We start from the raw sequence: 25389 nt of genomic DNA, 5'->3' as shown, positions 1-25389 counted from the left end.
GTGGAGCGATGGGAGCAGGCACGACAAGAACAACAACGTGTATGATTCGAGCAGCGTCATGGCAACCAAACACACACAAAAAGGGGGTGGTGGTGGTGGCGAGCGATATGCGTTAGCACGCGCGTGATGGGCGCGTGTCTAAGTCTATGCGTGGCGCACCAGCCTTCCTCGCCTTTTCTTTTTCGCTAAATCGCTTCCTAGCCTTCATAGTGGTGAGCCTGCCTGCTCGTGTTTGTGTGTGTGCCGACACGTCGGCGGTGATGCTGCCGCGATGCAACCAATCAGGAGAAGAGCGACACAAGGCGGAGCTCAAGGCGAAGGCGCGCAGACAGGGATGCACACACCCACGCCAAGCAACGCATGCGGGCTGGCGCGCCAGGGTGAGCGGAGGCAAGGATGCATAGTCTAAGCGAGGCAAAAGAACGCAACAACAAGAGCGACAACAACAAGAACAGCCGTACACGCCCCCGCAGACGACGACCACGAAAGAGGCGATCCGTTGGACGCAGGCGCAGAGGTGCCGCTCCTCTCCTTATTGTCGACTCTTCACATATGTGCATCCATAGAGCAACAAGAATTGCACACGCACACACAGACAGAGGGCGAGACAGCGGCAGGATACGTAATACGCGAGCTTTACAGCGCAACCCCCTCCTTCCTCCTCGCCCCCTTCTCCGGCAGACAGACGCACATGCAGAGGTGCGCCAACAACCCACGAAAAAAACATCAGCAAAGCAAAAAACACGCGACGCATCGCACTCGAAAGAAGGAAAAGAGAAAATGCGCGAGCGTGCGAGCTTCCAAGAGCTCAGACAGCGGGGCGCTGACTTTGAAAGCGAAGAAAGAGAAAGAGATGTGGCGTGCGTGTGTGCAGATGCCCCGAAGATGGCAGGACTGCTGCGTGAGCTCACAGCCGTGTTTTCCCCCTCGTTCGCTCTCACCGCATCATGTGCGTCACGCCCTGGCGCAGCTGCGCCGCCACCTTCTCCAGCCCGCCATTCGACTCCAACATAATGACACTTGAACTGCTGTTTGCGGCGATGGCTTGCAGCGTGTCGTAGTACTGGTTCATTAGCAGCATGTTCGTTGCGTCGTTGGAGGACAAGTCGCGCACCTCACTCTGCACGTCCTCGATGGACTGCATCAGACCAGCGACGATGGCCTTGCGCTGCTCGGCGAGACCCTCACCGGAGAGACGACGCGCCTCGCACCGAGCCTCAGCAGCACGCACGCGCTTCAGCTTTTCTGTCTCCGCAGCGTCCACGGAGGCGACGCGCAGCCGCTGAAACTTCTGCACCTCGTTCATCGCCTTCGTGATCTCCGCGCCAGGGTCAATGTCGGAGATGAGGGCGGACACGATCTCGATGCCATAGGTGTTGATGATTGCGTCAACCTCATCCTTCAGCTGCTGCGAGATGGTGCCGCGCTCGACGTACAGCGCCTCCAGCTTGTACAGAGGAATCTTCGCACGAATCGAGTTCAAGACGTAGTCCCGCATGCACTCCAGCGACGAGTCGCATGCGTAGTACACCTCGGCGAGCTTGTCAGGGGCCACTTGGTACTGTATGACGAGCGATAGGGTCACAAACACGTTGTCCTTTGTTTTCGACTCCACCTTCAGCTCGTACTCCTGCAGGCGAAGAGTAATGCGGCGAACGAGGATGGAGCCGCACCACAGGCAGTGGATGCCGGGGTCGGCAGTGTAGGAGAAGCGGCCACAAGTCTCGACGATACCGACCTCGGACTGAGAGATGGACGGGCAAGTGCCCATTGGTGCAATGAGAAGAGAGTCGAGGAGGTGATCCGTGGATGGAGGAGATGGACGATGACGATGACGGCGATGATCTCACGCTGCCGCTCGAGTGCTTTGTCGGCGTGCACGAGCCAGAACACCGAACACGAACGAAAACGCAAGACACGCACACGCACACACACACACACACACACACACGCACGTATAGAGAGATGGATTTGTGACGGATGTGGTCGCTGCAGAGTGGATGCACGCGTGCTTCTGTGCAGACGGATGGTTAAGCGAGAGGAAGAGAAAAGAACACACAGGAATGCGTTCAGGGGCGCTCCAGCAGCAGCACGAATAACAAGGTCCTTGTCCCATGTTGCAGCGACGCATCAAGGAGGCAGAGGAGTGGGTGGGGGTTATCGGGTTCGTGACACTCGATGATGATGCGTCTGGTTCGGCGAGTTGCACCGCCTCATACAAGGCGCGTGTGAGACGCCGAGGGGCATCACTAAGAGACACTCAAGCAAGTGCTGGCATATATGTTCGTGCCCGTGGAGTGCTGGCCACGGTGGCCTGCACCCCCCCTTTCTTTCCTTTCGATTACTCGGGCTACTATATAGAAAAGGTGCGAGAGAGAGGAGGAGGCAGGCGCTGGTGTTGATTGGTGGGCGAGCGCCTTACCTCGCACCTCCTCCTTTGGCCGGCTTCAACAATCCATAAACCCTCACCGCATGTCTTCTGCTATTCCTTCGCACGCGCGGACACCATCACACATATATGTCGTCCCACACGCCGATGGAGAGAGCCAAAGCCATGAAAAGCGATGCAGCTACATCCGCTTGCGTGACACCCACTGCCCGTTTTCCATGACTAGCTCGTACTCGTCGTCTTCGTCTTCCTCGGCCTGAGCTTCGCCGCTGCCTGCAGTCGTTGCCGCCTGAGCCGGCTCCGGGCCTACCGCCGAGGGGTCGTAGCCAGCGCCATAGCCCGTGACAGTGACTGATTCCGGCTCATACAAGGTGGGATCGACGCCGCTGCTGGCGTTCTGCGCGTGCGCGGAGCTAGATGCGTCCACATAGCTGCTTCCCTCGCCAAGCTGAGCAGCGGCGTTGCCCTGAAATTCAATGCCGCTCGCCTGTCCAGCGTAGGCGCCGTAGTACTGGTAGTAGTCTTCCTCGTTCCACTGCTGCTGCTGCCCCTGGCCCTGCATCGCATCGACACCGCCGCCCCACGTCCCCGCCCCGACTGCCTCGCTATTGCGCATCCAATGCCGGTAGGACTCGAGGAGGTACTGGTAGTACTGGTGGTACGGGTGCTTGGCGTTGAGGAAATCGAAGTACGGATTATGCTTTGTGCGTGTGCGAACCTTGTCTTGATATCGCGCCCCGTCACACGATGCGACCACGTACTTGGCCACGTACTGGATGATTTCGTCCTGCTTCGTCGTGATGCCTGGCGGCACGTTGTCGTCCACCACCGCCGTGCCGTCACCTGCTGCGTTGTAGTCCGCCATAGAGAGGGTCGGAGGCTGTGGTCCAAAACTGGCTTCCTTTCGTTTTTGTGTTTTCTCGGTGCTTCGCAAACCGTTGCGTGTGCGTGTGCGTGTGCGTGATGACCGACTCACGAGGGAGGCGAGAGGAGGACAAACAAGAATAAGTGAAAGGCTGGTCACTGAAGATCATCACGAGACCGTCGGCAAGAGAAAAAGCGGCCGCCCGCCGAGAGGGCCAACACCAACAGTGAGGGGCGATCGGCGACTTTGATGCCGCCATACACCCTCCCAGCGACTGTGCAGCCGTCACCGCGGCAGATGCGTTGTCGACTTTCCTCCGGCTCGCTCGCCCGCTCTCTCCGTCGTCGATGAGGAAGAAGCTGTACGTGGGCACCAGGACGGAGGTGCGCAAGAGGCCATGCAGGGTATTGGCATTCGCGCACAGGCGAACGTTCGGCGCACCCGCGAATGCTGCTTTCCATGCAAGTCCTGCAGGCCTTTTCAGACGTAATCCAGAAGCGTGTCGGTTAGAGTATGTGATGAGACAGTCGGAGGAAGAGAGTGGGGGCACTCGGCGCACAAAGCCACCACACAGACTCGCACCAGAAGCGTCAGCCCTCCTACGTGTTTCTCTCCATTCCGGTGTCCACGGTCTTTGTGTAGCAGTTGTAACACATGCGGTAATCCCAGTTATCGTCCTTGATGGCGACGAGAGCGCTCCGCACAGGGTAGCCGCACCTGTAGCACACAAAGGTCTCGCGCTTGCCACCCATCTGGTAGAGCTGCAGTGAGCCACGCTTCGCCCAGGCGTACATGGCCTTGTCTACCCGTTGCCGACTCCGTCCGCTGTCGCGAGGCGAGGGCGAGCGGGAGAAGGTGAAGTCCTCGCTCGGCCGTGTGCGGGCATCTCCCGGAAGGTGGGCGTAGCGCTGATGCTCCCGCTGATGTGTCGGTGACCCAGTCTGCAGAGCCGGGGCAACGCGGCGGTGAAGCTGATGGTGACCGATTGGGAAGTTGAAGGTCTTGCGCTTGTAGAACTGCGGGCCGGTGAAGTGCTTCTGGCGGATGCTCTTCGCGGCTGTACGACGGAGGAGGAAGCTGCCTACGCCACCCTTGATGCCTCCCATCGTTGACATTGACAAAGGCAGCCGAACCTCAATGCAGGAGTTCCAAGCCCTTTTTTCTCTAGCTCGGCGTTGCTTCCCCACCTCATTTTGCCAGTGTCGTCGATGCGCCGACGCGCAGATGAAAGACGCAGAGTGATGCCCGCATAAGTGTATATATGTCCCGAAAAAAAAAAAAAAACAGAGTGATAGAAGGCGGTTGAGCGGAGAGTGAGTGTCCTGGGAGAGCAGCGGCAGTCATGGGTAGCGTAACAGCCGTCCTGTTGGTCGCCTCCACTCGCGAACGAAGGCGCTGGCACAAGGCGGGCGTGATGCTTGGGTGTATCGGCACACGAACACATACGCGCACGCGTGGGTGCCCAGCATGATGCGGGGGAGCCTAACAGGCTGCACGACAGCTCCTTTTGTTTTCTGTGTGTTGCTTCATGTCACGCGATTCGTCGGCAGGACCGTTCGCCCAAGACGCCCGGGGACTTCGCCGTGGTGGGCGAGCTGCTGCGGCAGTTGCCGGCGCAACCGCTTGCTGGCGCGCTCGTGGCGGAAGATGGACGCTTTTTGAGGCGAAAAAGGAGGAGCGTAATGTCTTGGCACGCGCAGCTGCGCCTCTCAAAACACGCCTCTTCCCTTTTTACTGGGGCGCGCATTCCCATCCAAATATGCATTCACACACACACACACACACACAGCTGCGCCTGTGCAGGCGCAGCGCAGGCTCCAGCAACGTAATGACAAACATCGGCAGGAGTCCGCTTCAACAGTACTCCCCCCCCCCGCCCATCCCCTGACACACAACAGAAGCTGATCGAATAGCGCACACCTACAGAAGGGCAAAGTGAGCACGCTCCGCAGCGCCAACGTCGATGTTGGGTGGCGACTCCAGCGTTTGCCCACCGAAAGAGAGAGAAAGGCGGGGGGGGAGAGGGAACCATCCGGCACCGAAGAGATACACACGGAAAAGCTGAAGAGAGATCACAAATAGCACAGCGAATAACGAAGGAGAAGCGCCGACATACACGGAGATGGGTGGAGGGCGTGATGGTGGCATGCGCCATCAGACGAGCTCTGCTTCTGCCTACGGCACGTCTTCGCCCCCACCTTCCCCTCCCCTCTACGACAAACACATGAGCCCTACAGGAGCGCACATCGCCACACACAACACATCTGTCCCGTGGCCAAAGGCAAACACCAGCGAGCCAGCCGCCTAGAGCTCTCTCCCCGGCTCAGCCCTTTCTCGCTCCTGTTCTTCCCCCACCTGCGTGCGCGCCACCTCTTCCTCTCTCTCAGGCACCGCCGCACCTTAGCACTCGAAAACTCGGCGGATCTGCTCCACCCCCATCGACTGGTGCGTGACAGGACACGCTCGTTGCTCTTGCACGTACCCTTGCAGGCAAGGGTAGCAGCCCACGATGCCGCTGATGAGACAGACCGCCGCGTTCGTAACGTGTCTGCGGCAGACGGGGCACTCACCAGCTTTCGGGAGGCTGCTTCGGTCCTCTGGCAGCGGCACGTCGCTGCCAAGCACTGGTGGCGGCGGAATCGGAAGCCCCTCTTCCCGGATCTGACGTGGCGAGGATGCCCCGTCAGCGTTCCGTGTGAAGTCTAGCAGCCGGAAGCCGCAGAAGACGAGAATCAGCACGACGCGCGCGACAAGCAGCGCGCGCTGCGCACGGGGGCCCGTCGCAAGCGAGTCCTCGAGGGTACTCCGGCGCAGCGCGATGCCGAAGACGCGATGCAGCGGCGACGTGTAGGGCGTCATCTCCAGCAGGAAGCACATCATGTACAGGAACCGTGACCCCTGCTTCATGACGTGGTAGATGGGGTAGACGTACTTCGCGAGGAAGTGCAAGAGGGCCGCTCGGTGCGGGTAGCGGTAAGCATACGCGTTCCGCATGGCGACGGCGTCGACGGAGGTGTCGGTGCTGCGCACGTACCACTGCTCCGCCTTTCGTTCCAGGTACGGCTTGAGCGTCAAGAGGAGGAGAGAGATGACCTTGTTGCGACGGCTAAGCGTCTTGAAGCGCAGGTAGCCGTACGGAGCGTGCTCAGCCTTGAGAAGCTCGACGGACTTCAGCTGCGAGAGCGCCGCGGCGTCCGCCGCGCTCCCCACCGCCGCCGTCGAGTCTGTGGCGCCGGCATCCATGAGCGGCGTGGGCGTCGCCATATCCGGCGACACGATCGCCGCGACGGCGGCGTCTGCCGGTGCGCTGGCGTGAACGCGCAGCTGTGAGGAGACACCGTCGTTGATGAAGTTCATGGCGCGCTCTTCCGGAGTGGTCACCGGCGGTGGCCCCAGCAGCAGCCAGCGAAGGTACCGACCACGCGCACCAGGCCGCAGCCCTGGCGAAGATGGCCCAGACGCGGCGGCGGATGACGAGGAGAGTGGTGGGGCAGCGGCGAGCGGCCCGTCCACCTCCGCGCGACGCAGGGCAAATATCATCTCGGAGAAGGTGGTGTCAGCGTGCTCCAGCATCAGCCGCTCCATCATTCCCGACAAAGCCAAGTATATCTCATCACTCCACGGCAGCAGCACAGCCGCCCGGTCACTCTTCTCCGCGAGCAGCGTGTGAGCAAACTGGAATGCCTTGTAGAGGGTCTGGTTGATGCTGGTGGTGAACTGCACCTCGACCACTGTTGGCAGCGGTGACGAGGTGTTGATCTGCGAGAGGAGGTTGCTCTCGAACATTGTGCCCGCGCGTTCCTTCAATGATAGGAGAGTGGTGGGAGGGAGGGAGTGTTGACGGCGGAAGCGTTTGTGTGTTCGAAGATGAAGAGAACGAGAGCTGATGCGAGTGTGCGCTAATTAGCACAAGGTATGAGATGGCTACAGGTGCCCGCCCACAGATAGGTGGAAAAGGGTGTGTGTATATATGTGGCGGAGGGGCGAGACAAAAGACAAAGAAACGCGCGCGGACCCTGTCGGAGAAGGGCTGAGATTGGGATGTGCGTGCATGCCTGTTTATAAAGGTGAGGGGTGGTGACGATGGCGTTCGTGTTGGTGGTGGGAGGGGTGAGGGGGGTGAGTCAGGTGTGCAGTGAGAGGAAAGCACAAAAAGCACGACATGGGGGATCGACGGCGTTCTCGCTGGCAAAAACAAGCCCTCCCCACTCCGTGCACTTCAGCTTGTGAGGGCGAGGAGGGTGGGTGGGTGGGTGGGTGGGTAGGTGGTTTTGTGTGTGTGTGTGCACGACGACCACCAGCCAAGTGATGCAGCGAACGTACCCGCCTCCCGCCCCCCCCCCCCCCACATACACATACACATACACATACACAGGTTGGAGGGGGGGAGGCGGGAAGAGCTTGTCGTCTTTGCATTGTTGAGCTTGGTTTTTCGAAATCATCTATCTTGATGTGCTTTTCCTTGTCTAAACAGTGAGGAGAGAGAGAATAGAGGGCGGCGTGTGTGGGGAGGGGGGTGGGGTCCGGCCGCAACCAACGAAACAAGCAGACGTACCCGATGCCCCTGACCTCTTGGTGTCTTTCCGCTTCTTGCGTGCCCGCCCTGCTGCTGCCGCTGCTGCCGCTGCTGAGGCGACCACAAGAGCAACAATAACGACTACAGCAGCACCCGCACTGCGACGAGTGGATCAAGGGCGACTCAAGGAGAGAAACACATCAAAGATAAGAGGGAAGCAAGGGGGGGGAGAGAACCATCGAGGCTATCAGTCAGCGCTGGCCCTGGCGCAGACTTGCGCATGCACGCGTAGGTGAGTCGCTGCGAGTGAACGCAGACGGCATTCCACAGACACACACATATACATATACAACTGCAGAGTGATCAATGCTGCCGGAGAGTGACAGGATCAACTCACAAGATCGGTGTCGGAGACGTACGTGAGTGGGTGAGCGTGCGTGGCCCGTTCGCAGACAGCTATTTTTACGAGAAGCAGTACTCTGCCGACCCCGGGAGCCAACCGAACAGAAGCCGCAGATGCTGAACCGCATTTGCATTGTACCCACCGCTGCCGCTGCCACACAAGCCGTGGAGGACTTGGCTGCCCCACCACTCCTGAAGACGTGCTCCTATGGTGGATAAGGGCGCCGTCTGCTGCTGCTGCTGCTGTGCCGTCGTCGTTCCAGCAGCATCGACGCTATCGCTGCCGTTGGCCGCCGACGTTGCGTAGAGGGAGGCCAGCGCCATGCAGCTGCAGCGCATGGCGACCTGCACCGCTACCTTCCGTGTTCGAGCTGCGCCTCCCGTCACCTGCTGTGGCGACGGTGAGGTGGCGGAGCCGGAGGGCTCACCGTGACTATGGCTATCGCCGCTCGGCACAGCGTCCACATCGAGCGAAGCGTACGCGCTCGCCAGCAGCGCCAGCCCATCGGCCACGTACGGGTGAAGGACGCCGAGATGCCGCTTCGCAATGTGTGTGGCTTCTTTCAGCTCCCGCGCCGCTGCCGGCTCGTCTTTGTTTTCGCACAGCAGCACCGCCCCGCGAAGGAGGCGGAAGAGAGCGACGTTTTGCGGCGTCCACGCAGCGGCAGGAACTTGCTGAAGGGTAGCCCTCTCAGCTTCTGTGGAGAGCGAGGGCGCTGCTGCCGTTATGGGCGCCGCGTAAACGCCATGCGTCTCGTAGTGGTCGAGGAGGACGGCCATCATGCGTTGCAGCACATCACCGGCGCGGTGCCTCTGCGTGTGCGGGAGTGCTCTCACGTGCGCACCCGCGGGACATGAAGCCGTTGCGGCCATGGCTGAGGCGCCGCGAAAGCTTGTGCAGATGCCTCGTACATGCGTACCGCCAATGCCGCTCTCTGAATTCACGGCACTACTCTTGTCGACGCCGCTGCTGCCGCGGCTCTGAAGACTGTGAGTGACCTTCCCGTCGGCACTGCCATCGTTGGCCCCCTTTGCATTCACGTACGCGACACCCGTGGCGGCGCGTCCCACTCCGCAGCCCTCGTCGTCATTGCCCTCGCCTTTTACCGCTTGCACTGTCGCTCGGGCGGTGGCCGCCGACATTATGGCAGGCTCAAGCTGAATGCGGTGCATCTCCGTCGGCACCGTGGCGTGTCGGCTGCGCAGAGTCGGGGTGCTGGTTGGTGTCGATGTTAGACTGTCGAGTCGCGCCACGCGACGCTGCTGATCCTCAACTGTGGTGTTGAGCGTCGTGGTGGCGTGAGAAGGTGAGGGAAGCGGCAGAAAAGGCGGTGACGGTGACGCTGGTTTCAGCGCCAGTGATCGCGGGACGGCTGCCGACATCGATGGTGACCCATTCATCTGGCGTATCGACTGCTGCTGCTGCAGCGGCGTCGGGGCGTGCGGTGGCGTCGTGAGCAGTGAGGAGACGTTGCAGCCCACGTCCGACCAGACTAGCTCTTCGCCTGCGGTCACGAGATGAAAGACAGTCCATGCCTTCAAGATATAGAGGAGTAGGGAGAGAGATGGTGGGGTGTGCAAGGTGGTGCAGGCGGCACGCTCAGCGGCGAGCAGGTGCAGGTACGGCAGCCCAACGTCCTGCGCCACCGTGGACTCCTCTCGCGGGGGAACAGCAAAGGCCGCGGCGCCGGTGCCGTTGCCGACGTGGCTGCTGTGGTGCCCGCTCAGCGAGTGCGGCTCGTGGGGCGCTGCGCCATCGTCACTGCCGGCGTGAATGGACGTGGCTCGCTCCGCCGAGATCCAGCCCTGCGCAGAGGCGTACAGCGCATCATGCGCGGTGCCGAGTGCCACGTCAGTGGCCGCCTCCCCGTCCCCGCTGCTCACGGAGTGGCCCCTGCCTTCGCTTCTTCTTCCCTTCTTTACCGCCGGCTCTGGGAGGTCTGGGAGCCGCCGCAGGCTCATGCACGTCGCAAGACACGCCAGCAGAACGTGCATCTCCGGCACCAGCGTCAGCTTTGCCTGCCGATGGAAAACGCGAGCAAACTGCTGCCCCTCGCGGAGGTAATGCACAGCTCGCACGAGAGACAGCTGCGTGAGGTGGTGGCGCGCCATGGTGACCAGCGCCGCCGCCTTGATCTGTACCAGCCCGCGAAGTTGCGCCGGGGCGGAGCACTGCAGCTGATCAGCCAGCAGGAAGCGTTGCCTAAGGTGAGATAGGCTAATGTCGCCACTGCTGGTGCCCTTTCCGTTCCGGTTTCGGTAGTCCGTGGCACCGGTGACGCGTGTGCAGCCGCCTTCCCGCGCACTAGCGCCAGAAGCAATGCCCCACGTATTGCCTGTCAGGTGCAACATTTCGGCGTCGACGGTGAAGAGGACTTGCGCCATGAGCTGCTCCGCATCGTGCAAGCCAAGTCGCAGGATGGGGATCGATGGTGCCGTAGATGACGTCGCTGTGGAGGAGAAGGCCGCTGCACTTTGCGGCTCCTCGGCGCCAGTGGCGGCGGTGGATGAAGTGGCATGCATGGTGGCGGCTGATCGCATGAGCACCGTCACAAGCTCTAGGTAGAGCTGCAAGGCTCGGCGGAAGCCAGGAAACACCCAGTTGCCTGAAGGCGGCGGCTGCAGACGTGACGTGGCCCCATGGGACGCTCGATGCATCAGAGGCATCGGCGATGGCGACGGCGAGCGGCTGTGCTTTCGGATGCCCGGCAGGGATGCCCCCTCAGGGCGAGGGCACGTTGGCAGAGCGTCACCTACGCCGACTTCGCCTTCGGCAGCTTCTTCGGGTAGCTGAGGCGGCGCGGCCACGCAATCTGCCGCACCTTCGCCAGAGGCATACGTGATGCCGGTCACTCGTGACAGGGCGCCGCTCAGCTCCCGCAGGAATCGAATGACGAAGGGATAGTTATCCCGTAGGCCCAACTCCACCAGGCACCACAACAGTGCGGCTTCGTGCGCGGTGGCAGGTGCTGTGCTTGCTTCAGCATCTTTCGGTGCGCACCAACGAAGGAGTGGAGCGACCTGTACCCCTTCGCACTGATCGCGTGCACCACCGGTCTCGTCGTTATGAGCGCTCTCCGTCTTCAGTCGCTTCTCCCCCTTCACGTTCGCACTGGTGGAAGATGGAGCGCGCAACGTCGCGGTTACGGCGGCGTCACCCAAACGCCATTGACCGAAGACGAACGCGTTGATCTTAGCGTGCTCCACCGCGCTGTGCACCAAATCGCGAGTGATGGCGAGTACGTCTGCGTCGTCTGCGGCGTCCGTGTCGAGTGCCGCGTCCAAGGAGGAGAGCGTTTGCCGTGCTTGAGGACGGATTTGGTGATCGCCGAAGAGCGCCACGTAGGCCGGGTCGCTGCGGTAGCGCCGCAGGAACGCCACCTCCTCCTTGGTCGCCTCAAACGTGTCGTCTCCTCGACTCGCATGCCTGTCCTTCGTGCGCTCCTCCATAGCGCTGCCGTTGCACGATTGTTGCCCGCTGCAACCGCCGCCGCCGGTGCCTCGTGCCATAAGCTCAACGACGGAGAGCGATTCGTGATGCTTCGCGGAAAGCGGCTGCAGCGTCGATGCCGCGGCAGACTGCTGGTAGAGCAGGTACACGTAGCTGAGGCAGTGGTACAGGCCCAGAACCTCCGCGGCCAGCCGGACATCGAAGCCGAGCGCGTAGCACGGAGAGACGTCGGCGGTCGTTGTCGTGGCCGCGGTGTCCGTGGCGAGGCCGCGCGGTGCCACTGGAGTAGCACGGTTGCAGGTGTACTGCAGCGCGCAGAGGCAGAACGGGCTCAGTTGACTCCGAACGCACCGCAGCGCCTCACGCCACGCCACGCCTTGCTCCGGCACGTCCATGCTTCCGTTCGGAGGCGGCGCTTCTGCCGCAGTAGCCGTCATCACGTCTCCCTGCGCCTCCTCTTCTATCCACCGCACCACCGTCATGTAAGCCCGAGATAAAACATGCAGAAGCTGGAGACTCTCTTGATAGCGGCGGTAATGCAGGCGCAGGTCTGCGGCGTGTGCCTGCATCTGGGCGCTGGCATCGGCTAAGGTGGTTGTCACGGCAATCGAGGAGGTTCGCACCGGCAGCGGAGGCGGTGGCGGCAGCGAGCCACACGCCTGCAGGATCGCGTAGTGCACCTTGCACTCCTCCACCTGCACCATGGCAGCGCAGGAACGGCCCTCCTCCGCAATCAAACGCTCGATTAGCCGATAAAAGGCCGGCAGGGGAGGCAGCTGGGCTGCGGAGATGGCAGTCGCTGACGACGATGAAGACGTGCCGGACGACTGCTGCTGCTGCTGCGGCGGTGGCGGACTGGGGGGCGCCCAGCGCTCTTGAAGGTCTTCCCACAAGAGTCGCACGGTTCGCGCACGCGCGGCATCGGTATACTGCTGCGCGATCCACTGCCGCGCCTCCGCCAGACACTGTAGAGCGCGTTTGTGCTGAGCGCGTCGGTGACATATGAAGGCCTGCAGCACATGCGCGCGTACGACCAGCGAGACCGAGATGGTTATGGTTTCACTGGCCGGCCCAAAACGGAGGTGCTGCTCGCCGTCCCCGCTTGCACGGTGGGACCTGTCTGCACCATCCCCAGCTGCTTCACGCATCGGCCAGGCCAGCGTGAAGCTGGAGAGCGGCCAGGCCAGGGCTGTGACGGTAGCATGATTGAGGAAATACATGCTCGCCACCCGCGACTGTACCCCCGCGCCGGTGCCGTCAATGCTCGCCCCCAATGAATCAGAGGACGAGCGGGCAGCCGCGGAGGCGGAGCTTCGGCTCACGTCCGCCACCTCTCGCAGCACGTCATCGAGGGAGTACGAAGCGCTGCAGCTGCCTCTGCTCTTGTCGCCACCTCCTGCAGAGTCTTTGGAAGCACGACACCTTCGATGCCACCAAGACGCGGTGGAAGACGCCTGCTGATACGGCGGCGGCGGCGGCGCGGCTCCGGGGACAGTGTCAGTCGACACCGAGAGAGATGTCGTTGCGAAGACCGGCGCCAGCACCTGCTCCGCCAGCTCTAGCGCCTCCAGGCCGGCGGTGCAGCTGAGCGTACGCGGAGACGATGCGGCCGGCGCGGCGGTACTCGCCGATGACACCGCTGTGCGTGCTGCAGGCACGTCCGCGAGCAGCAGATACTCGGCCGCACGCAGCCGCGTGACAAGTTCTTCGCACTTCCACTCGGCATCAAAGGCGGTAACGTGCAGTGGGAGTGCAGCCTCGGACGTTGCTGCTGTGGGCAGCGTGACCGTGCTTGCTCCAACACCGCTACTGTTGATGCTAGGCTTGCCCGCCGTCGTTCCACTCGCACGCCGCAGCGACGGGGGTGGCTTTGTCAAGACGTGGTGCAGCAGAAGAAACGCATGTAGAGGCTTGCCGCTGTGTATCACCATGTCCTCCGCCAGGCTCCACAGACGCAGTATATAGTCTCTGCTGTCCTTCATCGTTCTCGTCTCCTTTCACGCATCAAAACGAGTCCTGTGTATGAGTGGCGTGTGGGCGTGCGTGCGTGTGTGTGTGTGTTTGTGTGTGTGTGTGGAGGGGGGAGGGAAAGGGGACAAGGCGCAGCTCGAGGTGATCGGCTGGACCACCGCCGCCACACACACGCACGAGTGGATGATAGTGTGTGTATGTGTGTGTTGATGTGCACGTACTCCGATAGCGATTGGATATCGCCGCATCCGCGTGCGGTACGCATTCAGGGAGATGAAGAGAAATAGCGGAGAAAGTGTGCATGTGGAGTGGGGTGAGTGGGTGGGGGGGGGCTCAACGGCAGCGTTGCTTCACATCATCCATCCATTGAACAGGGCGATGGATCCGCGAAAAAAAAACTTCTCAGAAGGTCGAAGCCCTTCCGAGTGCATGCGCACGCACGCACACCGAAGCCAACTCGAAATATGCCCAACATGGAGGGTCGGCAATCATGAGAGTCGCAGGGGCGAAACGAGCAAGCGTGAAGAAGATGTAAGCGCGTCAGTCGGAGGGGTGCGGGTGAGGAGGTGTTTAGGTGGTCGTCCACCAGACATATACGCCTTTCGAGAGTGACAGAGAACACTCCGACAAAGAAAATGATACGCTCCGCTAGAACTCCCGCGGAACTGCTGCCGATGAGGTGCCCTGCGCCCGCTCGCACGTTTGGTGCTCCTGCTTCGCGCCGCATGCCCACGTGACCATCTGGAAGACAGGCCCCACCCACAGCAGCCTGGCTTCCCTCCTCACGGCGCTCCGCACCGGCCTGACAGCGGTGGAGGATGGCACATCGCGACGCATTGGCGGGGGGGCACAGGTGCCGGGTCTGCTGGCCTGTCGCGTTCGCCCCTCACTCCAGCCCGTCTCTGGCCCTTGGGAGCTGGTGCACAACGACGTGGCGGGCACGCTTGCAAAGCCAGCCATGCCAGGGGCGCCGACGCCGACTGCATGGATTGCGGACCCGGCCACCGGTCTCACACGCCAGGCCGACAGCCCCCGCTACGGCACTACACGATGCGACACGCGCTCCTTGCCGGCGTCTGTCCCGCACCGAAGCGCAGGCAGGCGGTGCAGCAGGCGGCACCGCCACCCCTCCCCTGCCTGTGTTCGCTGTGAGGGCGGCATACCAGGCGCTGTGCCCGGTATGCTACGCGAGATTCGCGGGTTGCTCGAAGCCCGAAGCGCAGCGCGCTTCGCGCTGTGGTCTTGCGCGCAGTGATGCGGCTACGCGCACATCTGCCTCGCGCTGCATGCGCTTCCCCTGTCGCGTGTCTATGGCTGCCCCCCCTCCCCCCTGTGTGCCCCTTCACAACGGCAAGCCGTGAGCTCGCTGTGCGCAGACACACGCTTACGCGCGGGTTCAGGAGAGGGTGGAATGCCCCCGCCGCCACAGACGCACAGCAGCGAGCCGCACGGACAGCAACGCCGTCCGGAAACAGGCCCCAGGGCCCGAAAATGCGAGCGCTGTGTGCACCTGCGGTCAAGCACAGCACGCATAGACGGTGTATGACATCCAAGAAGGCATGCAGAGGTCAGAGGAGCACGAGTGATGGACGGGAAAGGCGCGAGTAGAGAAGACGAGGAGGGAGCGTGCCGGTGGAAAAGGGAGGAGTGAGTCAGGCCGACGGGCCTTAGCTGCTCTCTTCTGTGGTGGTATCAGCGGCGCTCTGAGCTGCAAGGTGACATGGGCGCTGGCTTGCATATATATGCATATGTGGATGTGTGTGTGCGTGCGTGTGGGTGCAGCACTGTGCACAACACCACGCTGCCGCGGTGCTAGCGGTAGTGTCGTTGGCGATGCATTTCAAACGCGATCACGCGGGCGTGCGCCCAGGGTGGACGGAGGTGAGTGGGTGCGAGGGCTGAAAACCAGGAAGAGACGAGGAGAGGCATAACAGGCGAAGCAGAAAGACAGCTCGGGACAGCATGCGAGCGTGATTGCGGGTGCTTGGCGGGGCTGGAAGGACGAGAGATGGAAGAACGGCTGTTGTCTCTCCAGTGAGCCCTTCGATTTGCTTCTCCTCACTCTCACTCGTGGATGATGGCGCGCTGCTGCAACGGTTTCGATCATCCACTACCACCACGCCCTCAAGACTACTGCTATCCCACGTCGGACGCACGATATTCTGGTGGGGCTGAGTGGGTGGGCGGGAGACGTGGATGCACAAGACGCCATGCCGGCGATCCTGAACACGAGGACCGCTTAGCATCGCTGCCGCCGTTGCCGCTCCAAGCGCATTCTTTTGAATCACCGTTCATGAGCATGCTGCGTGTAGGTACCCATCCAGCACCTTCCCACCCCGCACGCAGAAGGGAGAGGGAGCCCGAGAGGTCAGGCTCAGACACGCGGAGACCCCAGCCCATCGGCTGCTCACAACACGGCTTACCACATGAAGCGAACACCGACACCAACAAGTAAAAAAAAAGTGAAGATGGCCGGAGGCACAAACCCGAGCACGCAAATCACATGCGGCTTTCGTACGATCGGTGTCACCGCGCCCAGCCGCCACCACCCGCCCGACCGCGCACGGAGGGGGGGGGGATGATTGATTGCCGGTGCTTAGAAGTAGCGATGCGGACGGAAGCCGGCCGTTGCCACGTCTTGCTGCCAAAGCGAGCGAGATTTGCGTTTCCAGCCGAAGCCCTTCTGGTCAAGTCGCTCTTGCATGAGCTGCATGTGCGGCCCGCGCACACCACTGCTGCGCGTTGCGGCGCTCCAGTTGTGCCCCATCGGCTTCAGCGTCTGCAACGGCAGCCAACGCTGCGAGGCGAGTCGGGCGGCACTACCACTGCGCGCACTGTGGCAGCCGGACGAGACAGCAGCAGCTGCAAAGGGGTGCACGGGGAAGCTTAGGTGGTCGGCATCTGCGGTGCAAGCAGCGGCGCTGCTGCCGCTGTGTCTGCCGAGGCGGTCGACTGGCCGAGTTAAGATGGAGAGCTCTGACGGCGGCGGATGGGCAGCAGCGCCGCGTAGATGCGCCGTTCGCGACGCCTCTTCAGCCGCTACCGCCGCGCTTTCTCCTGCCTTCTCCGTCGGAGCATCGTAGCAACGCTCTCGTCGCGCGCGATGAACAGCCGCGTACTGGCTGCGGTGGCTCAATGGGAGGGGGTACTCGAGCGGTATGCGCATCTTCGCGCAGAGATCAGCGTCGCGAAGGCGCTGCAAGCAGTCTTCGGTGCGAATCCGAATCGCCTCTGTACGCGCGCGAACGCCAATGTTGACAGGAAAGAGCCGCATCGCGAGCACGTTGTTCGTATCGTGTTTGGCGTACGGCAAGGAGGAGTTGTGATGCCGCTCAGGGTGGTGCTGCTCAGTGAAGAAAGCGCCCATGTCGAAGCTGTCAGCGTGCCCATCCTGCAGCTGCTGTTGCTGCTGCTCCCCGTCCAGCGTGCTAGAATCTGCTCCGACCTGGCGTTGGATGGCCATGTTAATGCTGTTGTAGACGTGCATGTCACGCGGCAGCTGCATCTCGAGCCCAAGGTCGTGCCGCTCCGCGTAGAGAGACGGCGGCGGCAGGTTCTCGCTGCGAATCTTGTGAAGCTTGAATGGCGGCTGCACGAGATACTGCACGCGAGAGCCACCGTAGAGCATTTCACAGGCTGCCGCGCGACGCAGCGCGTATGGCAAAAGTGGATTGGAGGGCGGCTGTTGCCCGGCCGCGGGTGCTGCGGCCGACGCGCCACCACCCGCCTTCCTCGCCGCCGCACTGACGCTCCGCTTCAGCATGACAGTGCCGCACTCGCACACCGAAAAAACAAGAACTGAGGGAATACCAGGGGCAGAGGGAGGGGAAGGGAGAGAGGGAGGAACGTACTTCGACGCCCCCGTTCTCTCTCTCTCGCTTGTGTGCGATGGCGTTCCTTCTGCAGCTGGTGCTACCCCCGTATGCGGTAATGTGCCGCCGCCTTGGAGGGGGATGAGGAGAATCAGGAGGGAAGGCTTGGGTGGGTGGGGGAGGGCGTGGACGTTTTGGAGTGCGGGCGCCGGGACGAAGGTCGTGCGGCAACGTACCAGAAAGACGCCACCCCCGCCCGAAAGCAAGAAAGAGCAATACGCTTCCCTTCTTCGCTCAGGCTGTCGGGGTTCGGTGGGGCGGAGACAGACAGAGACAGAGAGAGAGAGGTACAGCAAGGGTGGGAGGGTGAGCTGCGCACAGAACAAAAGCCGCGGGGAGATGGAGAAGGCCCGTCCAGTGGGCAATCCATGGCAAGCCGCTGTCCAAGAGGTACCACCGCTCGACAGCCTCCTCTAGTGCTGGGGGGGGGGAGGGAGAATGGACGGAACGGCGGCGGTCTGCTCCGCTCAAAGATAGACAACGCGGTGAGGGAAGACTCGCTCAGCAGTTCGATGCGCCCAAACGATGCGCAGCCCTGCCGACCCGTGCAGCGCTTGGCTAGCGCATTATGCCTCAGTCGTGATGGCGCCAGCCTTGAGCGAGCGAGCGAGCGATAGAGGAGGGGGTGGGTGGTGGTGGTGTGCGGAGAGCATCAGCGGCAGACACACACACACACACACACACACCCACAGAAAGACAGAGCAGAGAAGCAGATGCGCAAGCAAGCCCAAAGATATACAGAAAGGTACAAGTGCAGGCGCCTGCGAAAGGGGTTGCGTTCATGAAGAGAGAGGCGGGTGGAGCCATGAGAAGAAACTGGGCCGTTGAGGTTGGAAGGCGGTGACGAGCCTAATCCTGGAGCGAGCCTGCGCTGTATGAGCTGGCGTTGCAGTGGACTGGATGGCGCCAAACGATGTTGCTTGGCCTGGTTCGGCGACATCGCCGCAGTGCAACAGAGATCGGTGAGCTGTGGTTGTGCATGTGCGCACTTACTGACCTGCGCATGGTAGAGCGGACGCGTTGGAGCCACAAAAGCAGCGGCTCGCGAACTGGCTGAGCAAGAGGAGGGAGGAGAGGACGTATGAAGGCATAGGCCGATCGACGGGCATCTGCGTGGACCGCCGACTGCGAGCCTTCACCGCTGTAGACGTGCACTGGTGGCGCTCGTGAGCTGGCGGAGGCAGGTATGCGTGTATGTCTGTGGGGTGACGAGCGGTGAGGGGTTGCGGCAGTTGTGGGGCGAAAAGCGTGATCGAGTGGGAGAGCCAATTGTGGCGAGATGGAAGGCAGGGAGGAGGGGGGGGGCGGTGGTGAAGATCGACGGAGAAGGAGGCGACGGCAGAAACGCGAAAAAGATAAAGGCCCGCCACATCATCGCTGCAGACGCGTGCGCGCACTTGAGGGCATACGAGCGAAAAGGGGCTTCGGCCGTAGCGCGCAGGAGTTGGTATAGTCCCTCTCCCCTCCTCTCCACAAAAAGGGGCGCTTCAGCGCTCTTCATGAGCGGGGCGTTGGCAACCAAAGAAGGAAGTGAAAAAGCCGTAACTCTTGACGAGACGCCGCCGCGAGCTGCAGTGCGCGGTGCTCCTTGTTTTTCGCTCGACGTAATTCTCGCCCTCCCTTCCCCTTCTTCGAGTTGTGCGTGTGTGTATGTGTGTGTGCTTGATCACCAGCTGATGTTGGCGAGTGCGTTCACCGACCAGGGCGAGGAGGTGGGCGGGCAACGAGTTCTACAGCGCCCGAAGCATCGGCGACATCCATCAAAAGACCGCTGTGCCTATGGAGGAAGAAGAGCGGCCTACACGCAAAGACATGGCACACCGGTGTGGCGACACTTCATGGATGGGGTGGGCGGACAACAGGATGCGCATTCCTCGTCGGGACGCGCTGGCCATGCCTCCGCGCACATACCTACCCGGTGCGACAGGTTGAGAAAAGGGAGCGACTTTCAAGGCGAGCACACGAATGCTTCCCTCCTCATTTTACGTGCAGGCATGCTGCTGCCACGATTCCTTCGCTTTATCACTTAGGCACGTTCCACCGCGTCTCACCACGCGACGACGGCGACGTCCCGCACTGATGCTTGTAGTAGTGCTTCATCTCCGCGTGCTCCGGCCGCTTCCGTCGATCCTGCCAACGGGGGCCGTATATGTACGGCATGTACTCCTCATCAACGCCGTTGTTGCTGCTGTCGTCCGCCCACGTGTGGCGGGTGTCACGGCCCTCGGTGTGTCGTGCCGACGAGCGCCACCTCCCACCACCTCCGTCGCCGCTGCCCCGCATGAACGCCATGTCAGGGCGGTGGTACACACGATGTGCGATGGCGCGGTACCGCTCCGCGTCAGCGCGCAGCTTCTTGATGGCGCGCCGCGCACTGAACACCACCGACGGCTCCGGCGTCAGGGCGGCGGATACGTGGCTTTGTTCATCCTTTCGCTGTAGGTGTGCCTCATATTCTTTCGCCAGTGCCTCGGCGCAACGGGCGCACGTCGTTGCCGTGAAGTAGATCAAAGAAGACTTGGAGTTGTGCACCAGCGCCCTCTGATGGGTGTAGTCGGCCATGTCGCGTGCGCTGATAAAGTCGCCGCGCTGGTAGTGGCTCAGAGCCAGATTCAGGAGGCTGTGCAGGTAGGCCGTCGTGTTCTTCTTTTCGTCGCTGGCGAGGCGGTCCAGGTCGTCTTCGATGCGGCGCCGCGTCGCGTCAGGGTCGTCTAGGTTCATGAAGAAGTGATAACTCTTGGCGCGGTGGGCTACGACGAGGGCGGTACCCGCTGAGGTGGTGCGGAAGCTCGCCGCGACAGCAGAGGCCGCACCGGATGAGCCGACAACGACACGGCACGCCGTAAAGGCGGCCAGTCGAGCTACGTGGCCAGCGCACGGACCTGAGCTACGGAGGCGCCACATGCAACAATTCGTTTCCGCCGTTTGCTGCGGCGGTGGGCGGGGGGAGGGGTATGTTGTGGGGGCAGTGTTTGCGCCAGGAAGAGGAGAGAAATATAATCGTATGCATATCGAGCGAAGAGGTCTGTGAAGCGCAGTCGTCATGAGAACCGGCCGCAGCAATGACAGGGAGGCATGCAGCGCTAGGAACGCACCTCCTCGCCTCAAGACTCGCCCTCCTCGTTCTCCTCCTTTTCCCATCGAAAGGCCTCTGCATGGTCCTCCTAGATCCGACAAAGGCACGCGAGGCGCATAAGAAGAAGAACGAAGAGGGAGCGTCAGAGAAATAGTGGCGCTTCCTTGATGTTACTGCGCGTGCGAAACAATGCGCCGCGCCGCCTGCGTGCTCGAGATCATGGCCGTCGGCGACGACAAGGCGCGCTATTCTGCTGTGCTCCGTGCCTGTCTCCCCGCGCGAGACTTACGGGCTTCTCAACTGTCCCAGATGAGCAGCCAGAGGCGCGCACTCGAGTCCGCAGGTCGTTTTCTTCTGTCCTTCGTGTTTGCGCGAGCCTTTTATGAAAGCCCCACGGGCACCTCCCCTCCTATTCCCACCACCACCACCAGCACTACCAGACGCATATGCCGCGTGGAATCCGTCGAATGGAGAAGCAGAGCGCACGCCGTTGTGCGTGCAGGATGACGATGACATTTTGGTGCTGCTGGTGCAGCTTACGCTTAAACGTTGACGATCAAGAAGAGCAAAAAGCCACGGCCAAGACGAAGAGAAGCGAATAGCCGATAACCCACACACACACACACACACACACATGGACACAGGTACGTGGGGCGATGTTGCACAGGGATACAGGCAGGGCAAGCGTTGAGAGGTGCGTGCAGCGCCTCTTTCCGCTTGTACGCGTATTCTTTTCCTTCGTTTCCTCACCCTAACTCACGCCTCTTCTCGGCCTTTCTACTCGGGGGCACCGTACGCCTCCGGGAGACGCTCAATGGTGTAGCGGTGCTTCGCAATGTACATGATAGGCACACCAGGCACCTTTCGCAGACGCCGCTTGAGTTCCTGATCGCACGTTGCTACAATGTAGATGGGGTGCTGCGTCACGGTGCGCACCACGCAGTCATCAGCGTACTTGCTGTCACACGTCAGACGCTCAAACCGCTTGTCTCGCGCCAGCTTCAGCGCGATGCGGAACTTCTTGCCTAGCTTCTCCAGCTCTGCAAAGACGCAGTCACAGATGCACGGGATGACCTTGGCTAGAAGGCAGTCCATCAAGCCCTGCACAATGTCGATCTTGTTCTGCATGGAAAAGTTGATAAAGTTTGTGTCGAGCCAGATGCGGTACGGCGGGCCGAGGGCGGTGTTGTAGGAGAGAAAGTGTGCCGTGCGCGTCGGGGCCGCCTGAGTCACCAGCGCCTTGCGGAAGAGCACAGCCGCGTAGTCCTTGGTCGCCTGCTTGGTGGTGTTGGACTCGGGGGTTTCGTGGTAGCTCTCCGCCTCGCGTTTCTTCTTCATGGCGAGCGACTTTTCCTTCATGAGGATCTTCTTGATGGCATGATTTGCTTGCCTCTTGACTTTGCCCATCGTTGCTGCTGCTGTTGGTGTGTTTCGAACTCTCTGTGCGCGCGCCATCGTTGTCCGTGCGCCGAGAGGCACGAGGAAGTAAAACATATATATATATATATATGAGCAACAGACAAAAAACCGAACGAAGAGAGACCACACGAGACGTTGAGGCCGGTGGAGTGTGGCCGAGAAGAAAGGCGGGAGAGCGACGTGAGGTTGACGAAGAGGAAGCTTCGACCGCATCGGTATGTCACTGACACGCCGGAGATACGGGATAAGAGGAAAGCGAGTCTTGCACGCACATGTCCCACGTGCACCCATGCATGGAGGGGTGGGAGGGAGGTAACAGTTACGGCGGCTGCGTTGATCAACGTGACTGTGTCTTGCTCTTTACACGCTTGTTCTGTATTGCTTGTTGTGGAAGGCATTGCGGCGGAGCGGTGCTGCGCAGCACAAATGAAAATAGCGCGAGTGGGCGAGAAGGGATAGGTGGCGCAACGCGCGACGAGCAGAAAGGAGGGGCGCGCCTCAACAGGAAATGCGCCTGCAAAGGGTTAACGGAAGCGTGCGCCCCCGCTCCCTCTCTCGGCCATGCAACACGAGGCCCAACGCCACTCCGCACCCCACTCCCCACCACCCGGCCCCTGCCACAGGCCCCATCCGCGTGGTGCGAGGCGGCAGGAGACACACGCGTTTACGGCAAGGCGCCAGCTCGGTGACCTGAGCGCGGCCCCTGCACCCAACACTAACCCCCCTGTCACCAGCAGAAGCGGCTCGGCACTTGGCAGGGGATGGGGATCGGGGTGCTGCTTGGCTTTCCAGCACAGCGAGTTGCGAGGGGGTGGGTGGGTGGGCACTGGACCCTGAGATTTGAGGGTGAGGGTATCCTCCGGTCATCAGAGAACACGAAAAAATCAACAAAGAGCGATGCATGTGCTGCCGCTCTTCTCTGCAGCGCCGTTGGCCAACAAGTCGACGGATAAAATGCCGCCGGCGCGGCAACAACGAGCGCACAAATCGACGCTCGATCAGTTTGCTCCATGGTAGCGAGCGATGATCGCAGAGGTGCCGCCTTCCTCGTAGGCGCTCCGCGACAGCCACCTCTCTGGCTGATCCTGCGATAGCTCTGCAAGGAGGGCACCGCCCATGTATACCATGTGTTGCCGCCGTTGCGGCTCCTTTACCCGGATCGGGCACCGAGCCATGCGTGCCGGGTCGCCGTTTAGCTTCTCCGTCAAGTAGAAGGATTTCATCTCCCGCTGCAGCCGCGCCCCAAAGCCTGGCAGCAAGGTGGATCCTCCGGAGAGGATGATGTTCTCATAGAGGGCAGCACGCACGTCGATGTCGGCGGCCTCGATCGACTTCCACAGCGCCGTGGCAATGCCGTCACACTCGTGGTCGATCTCTTGCGGGTTGAAGAGAACCTCTGGCGCGGCGAACCGCTCGGGCCCCAGGCGGCAGGAGGTGCCGTCCGGAAGCACACAATCGCGGTGCAGAGCGCTCGTCTCCCGCGTCAGCCGATCCTCCAGGCCGTTCCTCCGGTGTGCCACAAAGCAGTAATGCTCCTTAATCTGTCGGAGTGTGTTCATGTCATTGAAGAGCCAAGACGCATGCGACATTGCGCCTATATCAGACCCTGTTGGCACACGACGCTGGTACCGTCGATGCGGCTGCTGATGCCCCAGGACCTGCCCAAGGCGCTCCGTCACCGCGCGACCAGCCACGTCAACGAGGCGCTGTGCAGTCGCCAGCACGAATCCGTCGAACACCGGCGTACAGTGGGAGAGCCCCTCGCCGCACTCGACGACGACGCCACGCTCGGTGCCGTTCGCGAAGAGCGACAGGATTCCCTGCTGCACCGTCTGAATCGCTGAAAGGCCGTATTTTTCGAAGAACAGCCCAAGAAGGTCACATCGCTGTCGAAGCGACATATTCGGTGGCTCGCTCAGCTGCAAGGGCCTGTCCTGCAGCCACGCGAGGCCGTCTTCGTACCGCCATCGGGCTGTGCTCCCACCAGACGGCCCCACCAGCGCCGGCAGCCGCTCGCACAAGGCGTAGTCCCAGATCACCTGCATGGCGTCCATGTTGTGAACCACGCCGTTGCGCATCGGATACGTCAGCTCCACCATGGCGAGCGCCCCCGTCGCCGCAAGGTCGTCCCCGCACAGGGCTTTCTTTTCAAGAGGCTGTGCTCGATGGAGACGCATGCTTTCCAGGCCACGCACCGCCGTCAGCCCCTTGAACACTGACGTGCACAGGGAGGATTTCGCGAAGTGAGAAGATGATAGCGAGGCCGCAGGCGAGTCTGCGATGCGCGAGAGTGGGGTGACGGCTTGCATCGTCGGTCGGCCCAGGACGGTGGGGCAGAGGAGCAGCGGCAACGGAGAGACGCCGGCACAGCCGCATCTAACGTTGCCCGTCCCGTTATCCAGAACCACCGGTGTGCCAGCCATCGAAGCAGCTACTGGCATTCTCTCTCTCTCGTTACTTCCCTTCAAACACAGTTCATGTCGTCGGACAACAGCGGTGCTCGCTGTGCCCTGCTAGGCAGCTGCAGCGCCAGCTCGCTCTCTCAGCTGCTCGTGCGTGTGGCCTGGGGTGTGGATGGGCGCTGCACGAAACGGCATATATAGTGTGAGAATTGAGGAGAAGCCGGGGAGGGGGAGACGGGGCGCTAAGAGGAGCGTTAAGCAACGAGATCATCCGAAAAACGAGCAGCAGAAAAGCAAATACAAAGAAAATCACAAGCGAAGCGAGGGCACAGGGGGATGGCAGTGGGAGGGGAGGGGAGCCCCGCCTGGGAGGGTCATGCACAAGACGCAGCTCCGCTGCACCAATGCATGTGATCCGCCTCGACGAACATTGCGCAGACGCCGCGGACACCAGCCCCCCCTTTTCGGTGTGCCTTGCGGAGCCAAAACGTGTGACGTGATCTGTGTGATGGAGCTAAACAGGCAGCAATCGACAGAGAACGAGTAGGGCCAGAGAGAGAGAGAGGCGGGGGGGGGGAAGACGGACACGCGCCAGCCAGAGGACCAGGTGGCAGTGCGCCCAAGCACCCTCGCATACGCATGCCAACTTGTGTCCACGCTCTCTATCTCGCGGCCATGCAACGCGAGGCCCAACGCCACTCCGCATCCCATTCCCCACCACTCGGCCCCTGCCACAGGCCCCATCCGCGTGGTGCGAGGCGGCAGGAGACACACGCGTTTACGGCAAGGCGCCAGCTCGGTGACCTGAGCGCGGCCCCTGCACCCAACACTAACCCCCCTGTCACCAGCAGAAGCGGCTCGGCACTTGGCAGGGGATGGGGATCGGGGTGCTGCTTGGCTTTCCAGCACAGCGAGTTGCGAGGGGGGTGGGTGGGCACTGGACCCTGAGATAGCACGCACGGAGAGGTGTGCTCCCCCATGCCGTCACGGGGCTACACCGACTACGAGCGAAAACGAGACAACGAC

General features: G+C 61.6%; 9 protein-coding genes across 9 annotated transcripts; all 9 read right to left on the bottom strand.

The window, feature by feature from the left end:
* Positions 1-937: 937 nt before the first annotated feature.
* LINJ_19_1270 (conserved hypothetical protein) lies at positions 938-1771 on the bottom strand (the record flags this gene model as incomplete). Its single annotated transcript, XM_001465050.1, has 1 exon — positions 938-1771. The coding sequence occupies one exon, from the start codon at positions 1769-1771 to the stop codon at positions 938-940; it is 834 nt and encodes a 277-aa protein (XP_001465087.1).
* A 799-nt stretch (positions 1772-2570) lies between these two features.
* LINJ_19_1260 (putative RNA binding protein) lies at positions 2571-3254 on the bottom strand (the record flags this gene model as incomplete). Its single annotated transcript, XM_001465049.1, has 1 exon — positions 2571-3254. The coding sequence occupies one exon, from the start codon at positions 3252-3254 to the stop codon at positions 2571-2573; it is 684 nt and encodes a 227-aa protein (XP_001465086.1).
* Positions 3255-3853: 599 nt separating this feature from the next.
* LINJ_19_1250 (conserved hypothetical protein) lies at positions 3854-4369 on the bottom strand (the record flags this gene model as incomplete). Its single annotated transcript, XM_001465048.1, has 1 exon — positions 3854-4369. One exon carries the CDS (start codon positions 4367-4369, stop codon positions 3854-3856), a length of 516 nt encoding a protein of 171 aa, XP_001465085.1.
* A 1285-nt stretch (positions 4370-5654) lies between these two features.
* Positions 5655-7040, bottom strand: LINJ_19_1240 (putative peroxisome assembly protein; the record flags this gene model as incomplete). Its single annotated transcript, XM_001465047.1, has 1 exon — positions 5655-7040. One exon carries the CDS (start codon positions 7038-7040, stop codon positions 5655-5657), a length of 1386 nt encoding a protein of 461 aa, XP_001465084.1.
* A 1192-nt stretch (positions 7041-8232) lies between these two features.
* Positions 8233-13605, bottom strand: LINJ_19_1230 (conserved hypothetical protein; the record flags this gene model as incomplete). The annotated part of the gene is made up of 1 exon (XM_001465046.2): positions 8233-13605. The coding sequence occupies one exon, from the start codon at positions 13603-13605 to the stop codon at positions 8233-8235; it is 5373 nt and encodes a 1790-aa protein (XP_001465083.2).
* A 2585-nt stretch (positions 13606-16190) lies between these two features.
* On the bottom strand, positions 16191-17222 carry LINJ_19_1220 (conserved hypothetical protein; the record flags this gene model as incomplete). Its single annotated transcript, XM_001465045.1, has 1 exon — positions 16191-17222. The coding sequence occupies one exon, from the start codon at positions 17220-17222 to the stop codon at positions 16191-16193; it is 1032 nt and encodes a 343-aa protein (XP_001465082.1).
* A 2266-nt stretch (positions 17223-19488) lies between these two features.
* LINJ_19_1210 (conserved hypothetical protein) lies at positions 19489-20187 on the bottom strand (the record flags this gene model as incomplete). The annotated part of the gene is made up of 1 exon (XM_001465044.1): positions 19489-20187. One exon carries the CDS (start codon positions 20185-20187, stop codon positions 19489-19491), a length of 699 nt encoding a protein of 232 aa, XP_001465081.1.
* A 1132-nt stretch (positions 20188-21319) lies between these two features.
* On the bottom strand, positions 21320-21949 carry LINJ_19_1200 (conserved hypothetical protein; the record flags this gene model as incomplete). Its single annotated transcript, XM_001465043.1, has 1 exon — positions 21320-21949. One exon carries the CDS (start codon positions 21947-21949, stop codon positions 21320-21322), a length of 630 nt encoding a protein of 209 aa, XP_001465080.1.
* Positions 21950-22959: 1010 nt separating this feature from the next.
* Positions 22960-24138, bottom strand: LINJ_19_1190 (putative actin-related protein 2; the record flags this gene model as incomplete). Its single annotated transcript, XM_001465042.1, has 1 exon — positions 22960-24138. One exon carries the CDS (start codon positions 24136-24138, stop codon positions 22960-22962), a length of 1179 nt encoding a protein of 392 aa, XP_001465079.1.
* Between the last annotated feature and the right edge of the window lie 1251 nt (positions 24139-25389).

Source organism: Leishmania infantum, chromosome 19, assembly GCF_000002875.2.
Source record: "Leishmania infantum JPCM5 genome chromosome 19".
Lineage (NCBI taxonomy): Eukaryota > Euglenozoa > Kinetoplastea > Trypanosomatida > Trypanosomatidae > Leishmania > Leishmania infantum.
Note: the sequence above shows the minus strand (reverse complement) of the source record. Positions and strands in the feature narration are given on the sequence as shown.